General features: G+C 37.6%; 1 protein-coding gene across 1 annotated transcript; it reads left to right on the top strand.

The window, feature by feature from the left end:
• The first annotated feature begins 119 nt into the window (after nucleotides 1-119).
• On the top strand, nucleotides 120-3,603 carry LOC135247996 (uncharacterized). The gene has a single exon (XM_064322041.1). It carries the CDS (start codon nucleotides 2,657-2,659, stop codon nucleotides 3,584-3,586), a length of 930 nt encoding a protein of 309 aa, XP_064178111.1. The 5' UTR covers nucleotides 120-2,656; the 3' UTR covers nucleotides 3,587-3,603.
• Nucleotides 3,604-6,246: the final 2,643 nt, after the last annotated feature.

Genomic DNA, 6,246 nt, shown 5'->3' with positions numbered 1-6,246 from the left:
TATTTGTTTACTGCTCTTTGCATATTTGTTTGTCTGTTTAAAGGGATAGTTCCCTTTCTGTGGTTTCTTGATATTTCTGTTTTAGTGTATGCTTTTGTGTGGCCTGAACAGTTATGTGAAACGAAGGCTATATTAGATTCTTACAGAAGTTTATGATGACCAGTCAGCTTTACAGAGGCTGGTATGGAGGAAGCTGGAGGTTTGTCATCTACAGAAAGAAACTGCACTTATACAGCAATTTTATGTTTCTATAATAATATTTAGATTAATATTATACCATTGATTCAGCACTGTAAACATCAGTTTTTATATTGTGCTGGTAATTCTTTGAGCAGAGCACTCTCAGGTTGCTTACACTTTAGGAAATAGTTACAGCCATCAATGGAAATATTCATTGAAGAATACTTTGAGTAACATTCTCACACAACCTTGCCTGGTGGCATAACGTCACTGTACAGACAGCTTTGGAGTAACTTGCAGTACAGTTGCAGGAAAAATTTTGTGAATGCTTTGGAATTACCTGGATTCACAATAATAGACAAAAGCTAACTGTAAAGCCTGGAAATCTGATTGCAGATGGGATAGATCCAGGGCTTGAGTGGGGGCTATGGAATACAAAACTGTATCATCTGCATAAAAACTGGATTTTGAGTGCTTTATTGTTGAGCAGATATTATTTATATAAATAGTAAACAGGAGCAGCTCCAATTGTGGAAATTCTTTATATACAGTTTCAAGAAAAAGTTTGTGAACCCTTTGGAATTACCTGGATTTTCGCACTCATTAAATGTAATCTTCATTCAAGTCACAATAATAGACAAACACATTCTGCTTAAAATAATAACACACACTCAAATGCACTTTTGATGTCTTTATTGAGCACATTGTCTAAACATTCCAGTTCAGGCTGGAAAAATATGTGATCCCTTGTATCTAGTAACTGGTAGGACATCTTAAGCAGCAATAACCTCCTACAAATGTTTCCTGTAGCACAATGGTAAGGATGAATTGTAGACCATTTATTTTTACGAAACTGCTTCCGTTCATTGATATTTCTCAGAATTTGTGCATGAGCATCCCTTTTCAGGTCACCCAATCACAATTGGGTTGAATCTTGAATCCTGAAATCTTCCATTTAAACCACGCTGTTGTCGATTTACTCGTGTTTTGGGTCACTGTCTTGCGGCATCAACCAGCTTCTATTAAGCTTCAGGTGATGGACTTCTACCCTAGCATTCTCCTGTAAAATTTATTGATACAATTTTGAATTGTTTGTTTCCTCGATAACTACAAGCTTTTCAGGCCCTGAGGCAGCAAAGCAGCCCAAAGCCACGATGCTACCTCCACCATGCTTCAGAGTCGGGTTGAGGTTTTGGTGTTGGTGAGCAGTGTCCCTTCAAACATAGTGTTGTGCATTTCTGCCAAAAAAGTTAAACTTTTGTCCCATCCGTCCATAGAACATTGTCCCAGAAGCGTTGTGGAATATCAAGGTGGTCTTTTGCAAACTTGAGACATGCAGCAGTGTATTCTTGGAGAGCAGTGTTTTTTTTTTGTGGCATCCTCCCATGAATACCATTCTTGTTTGGTGTTTTTCTTATAGTGGACACATGAACAGAGACTTCTGCAAGTTCAACAGATTTATTCAGGTCCTTTACTGTTTCCCTAGGGTTCTTTTTGACCTACTTCAGCATTGCACCCTGTACTCTTGCTGTGATCTTTGAAGGATGCCCACTCAGGGAGAGTAGCAACAGTACTGCATTTCCTCTATTTGTGGACAGCTTGTCTTACCGTGAATTGATGAAAACCCAGGTCTTTAGAAATGCTTTTGTAGCCTTTTCCAGCTTTATGTGTCTCTACAATTCTTTTATGTTCCTCTGAAAATGGTTTTGTTCAGGGCATGGTTTACATGAACATATGTTTCTTGAAAACACCAGACTGTCTGTAACCCACCTTTGTGTGCCTTTTTTTATTGGGCAGAGCACCTCCAACCCACACCTCCAATCATATCTCATTGATTGGAACACCTGACTCCATTTAGCTTTTGGAGAAGTCATTAACCTAGTGGTCCACATACTTTTTCCAACCTAGACTGAATGTTTAAATGATGAATTCAGTGTTGACAAGAAGTACAATTGTTTGTTTGTTATTAGACTAAGCAGATTGTGTTAGTCTATTACTGTGACTTTGATGATGATGATCAGACCACATTTAATCAACATGACATTTGATCCAATAAATGTCTGCTTCAGAAATACACAATTTATTTTGCTGTAAATGATAACAGGATGTAGTCCCACTGTCCCACCAATTAGTCATTTTTGGTAACCATTGGTTATAGCTAAACTGAAAGAAAAACGTGTGCACATGTAGGCAGATGAGATAAATCAATGTACCCCTGAACTCTACATACCTGCACAAAAGTAGCATGGGCACCATTAGCACTCGTGCATGAGCTCTCTCTCACTCCCAACAGAAAACAAAAGACACACTAATGAGGACAATGCCTACAGGTCCGTGATTGAAAGAGAAGGGTGATAGTCTATGTATAGAATATGGTGGATTGTTTGTGTATCTGTGTGCAGGTATATGTGCCTGTGAGGATGTCTGTGTGCATGCACATCACTGAGCCAATTTGAAAGATGGGGAATAGAAGAATATGTTTATGATGGGAAGAGAGAAGGGAAGAGCAATAGTGTGTGTTGGAAACTGTGGTGGTCAATCTGAGGTTTATTTCATCATCAGTGACGTGCATCTTTTCAGGGGGTGTAACATCCAGCTGTTGCTCTCATTCCATTTCAGGTTTGTGAAAGAGCGCAGACCATCAGTTTCACCTAACTTCAATTTCCTGGGCCAAATGCAATATTTCCAGGGTACCTTAGCTCCAACGGGCTGCAGAACCAAGACACCTGCTCAGGTCATTCAGGTTCCAGATACAGGCCCCACCTCTGCCAAGACATCTGGAGATGTTTGCTATCCTGCTCTGTTAATTTTACCTAATCAGGATACGCATATCCTGGATGTTCCAAAGGACCACTTTGTTTCTAAAGGCTTTACAGAAGAGAGTCAGCAGTGCACGTTCTGTGACAGTTCTAATCACGTCAATGGCAATTTTATCCAGGGCTATATACAGTGTGCTGAAATAAACCATACTCATGTTGCAACCAAGAACTTAAACCGAGAGAACCCAAATGAAGCAACAGAACTGACTGCCTCTCTTTCTGACAGAATCAAAGCTCTCACTCTTTCCCTTGATAATAAAAAGATTCAGGGCTCCTCTGAAATTCTGATTCAAAACCAACATTCATTAAATAATATCCAAACAAATCCATGTCTAAAACCAACAGAGTTAAAAGTACCACCAGGATCTACCTCTCGTTCAGATCTACGGAAAACTCAGACTCTTGCTCTCTTCCCAATGGAAACTGATGGACACAAAAAGCAGGGCTCAGGGAATGTCTGCGTTAATAACAGCCGCCAAGAAGACCAAACAAACAGCGACTGCAGTTCCAAACATGACCAGACGATAGAGGCAATTTCATCTGCTGACAAAAAAAGGCAAAAAATTCAGCTCCAAATAATTTGTTAGCTCCCTCTGAAAAGTCTAAGATAAATTATGAACATATTTTGGTTTCACCATTTCGCACCACTTATGTTTATATAATCCAATATGCATGAAGTGTTACTTTTAGCTATAGCCTACTCTGTATACATCTAATGTATCATGTGCATTATATTTTAAGTATCTGTATACTACTTTTGTGCATTATTTTGTTACATAATTATCATCAAAACATAAACATATTGAGAAATACGTAGAAAACTCCTGAGTTTGAAGACAGCATGCTGACACATTTTATAGGCTATTTTAAACTTGATTTATAGGCTATGTAAGAAATGCAACACTGTCCTCAAGAAATGGAAGTCAAATCCAAGAGCGGTGGTTCATAGAAATAAAACCAGAAGGCTAAGGTAAGAGGATTCAGAGGAAAGCATTAGTGTAGAAGAAATGGGAGGAAAGATCACAGGTTTGGATTATTGAGATTGCATTAGGACTGGAACAGGTATTAACAATACCTTAAAGTGAAACTGTGTCCCTCTGGATTTAGCAAAACCATTGCTAACCCCCATTAGACTATGATTACTGACTACTTACACAAATGGGTAAACTATTCAACTGTAGTCATGATTCACATAATTTTGTTTATAATTATAGTGTATAATAAAGCTAACAGAAAATTGTATATTGGCAAATTTCAAAAAATTATTTGCTAGCTACTATGAGCATATGCTGTGTATATTGCAGTGTATCACAGAAGCTTCATTTAGCTCTTTCAGCTAGTGTGATCCTATGCTAGTATGTGTTCCTGCCCAGTAAGCTAGATCAGTCATTCTCGCGAGGTGCTTTGGGGCGCGTAGTGAAGTCTGTCGATTTCCTTAGGGGCGTCTGGTCGGGTATACAAGTGCCTTAACCCTCAGAGCGTAGTTGTTCAAGTTGTTTTTTTTACAGATTTTTGGTGAGTTTTATGTCAGTGACGCGACGGAATCTCACATGATCACTGTAACGTGATTGGTGTATTATTTTGGGCATAAAAACATTTGATTGGCTTGTGGTATTGGTGCGGTCAATAAAACAAGGATAGGTAAACCATTGATTACTGCTTTAATGTTTAAGCCTGTTAAATTGGGCCAAAGGGGTGTTCCTACCCCAAGCTGGTGGTATTGATCAAGCAGCAAGTTTATTGGAGAGTCACAAGAGGAAGGGGACAGGCACTTAATTATGCCTTGGCTGACCAGAAAAGGTTAATGGTGAACGTGACTCAGTAGAGGGTCAGTCCCATGGTCAGGAAGCCAGAGGCCACAAATGTTCCTGCATATAGACAGTTACATTGTTACAATGGTAAAGAGGAGCTTTAATACTGTAGTATGCCAAACTATGGCAGCACAATACTTATATTTATCATACAATATTTATCAACAAAGCTGACTCAGACTTCAAAAAGTATTCAGTGAAGTACTCTGTGTGGATCACAAAAACTATTCCAGAAGTATTTCTGCATGTAAGAATAGACAGGAAACCAGCTGTAAACAAAATTACCACCTCATTACCTCTTAGATGCATGTATTTTTTTATGAATTCTCCACCCCTTCCCTCCCCCCAATATAACTGTATATACAGTATACTGCATACCTTTTGCTAAATAGAGTAAAATTCACAACCTAGAATATATTTTATGATCATTTATGATAAGATATTTTGTTCAGTCATATCCATTAATTAAGATATCAAACTGTGTACTTGCAATTTAAAATGTATTACAGGTAGCAACAAGGTGGTGGATGCCCTTTTAATTTGATCTTCTGTCTTGTACAAGTCTTTGAGCTCTGCATTGCAAAGTTTGGTGTGTCCACTGATACAGATTGCTATGAAATGAATCAATTCAGCATTTAGTTCACTAAGCGCTCTCATCCATTACCAAATATTTATTTTTACAGGTTGGTGTATGCATTGGTGTATTTGTGTAACTGGTGTAATTAATGTAATAAATCACCAATATCTCAGCTTTAGGTATGTTGTCAAACAGGTAAACCATGTGGTAGACAAGGTGACTTATGCAGCTGGGGAAAAATAAGTGAATTTGATTATGCTTTTTTTCTGGTTAATCAAAGCTAATGGAGACAAACAGGTGAGTAAAATAATAATTCAGCTTGAACAGAATGAGAATACGATTAGTTTAGATTGAACAAAAACTTTAAGGCATGAAAGTAATTCAACTTAAAACTTATGTTGTCAGTTGATTGCTTCAAATGAACTACACAAACTTAAGGATGTTAAACACATATACAAAGCAACTGCATTCTAACATGAACCACTAGATGACGACAGAGACAATGATAAAGAAATTATGTTCATTTTATGATACCGAATATTAGTCCTGTACTTTATATATTTAAATAGGCAACAGATTTTTTTATTTTTGATGCTAATATTGCCACAATTAAGATGTTGATGATTAATATTGTGCCATTTTTAGTGTATCTACATTATTGTTATTGTAGATATGTATCTGTGACTCTAATATTCACTTACCACGATTGTATGTACCATTATGATTATTATAAGCATCATTGTGTGGTATTTTTGATGTTATTTCTGAAGAATAGGCTTGATATAAATGTATTTTGGTGCACTATCCCTCCTGCACCTGAGGACACAATTATGTACAACAACAACGGTAAGTGTGAGCA

The sequence above is a fragment of the Anguilla rostrata genome, chromosome 2 (assembly GCF_018555375.3).
Source record: "Anguilla rostrata isolate EN2019 chromosome 2, ASM1855537v3, whole genome shotgun sequence".
In the NCBI taxonomy this organism is placed as follows: domain Eukaryota; kingdom Metazoa; phylum Chordata; class Actinopteri; order Anguilliformes; family Anguillidae; genus Anguilla; species Anguilla rostrata.
This window is presented reverse-complemented; position numbering and strand designations above follow the sequence as displayed.

What these genes read in the sequence shown, in the direction of transcription:
- LOC135247996 (XM_064322041.1), top strand. Translation starts at nt 2,657, where the DNA reads ATGTTTATGATGGGAAGAGAGAAGGGAAGAGCAATAGTGTGTGTTGGA.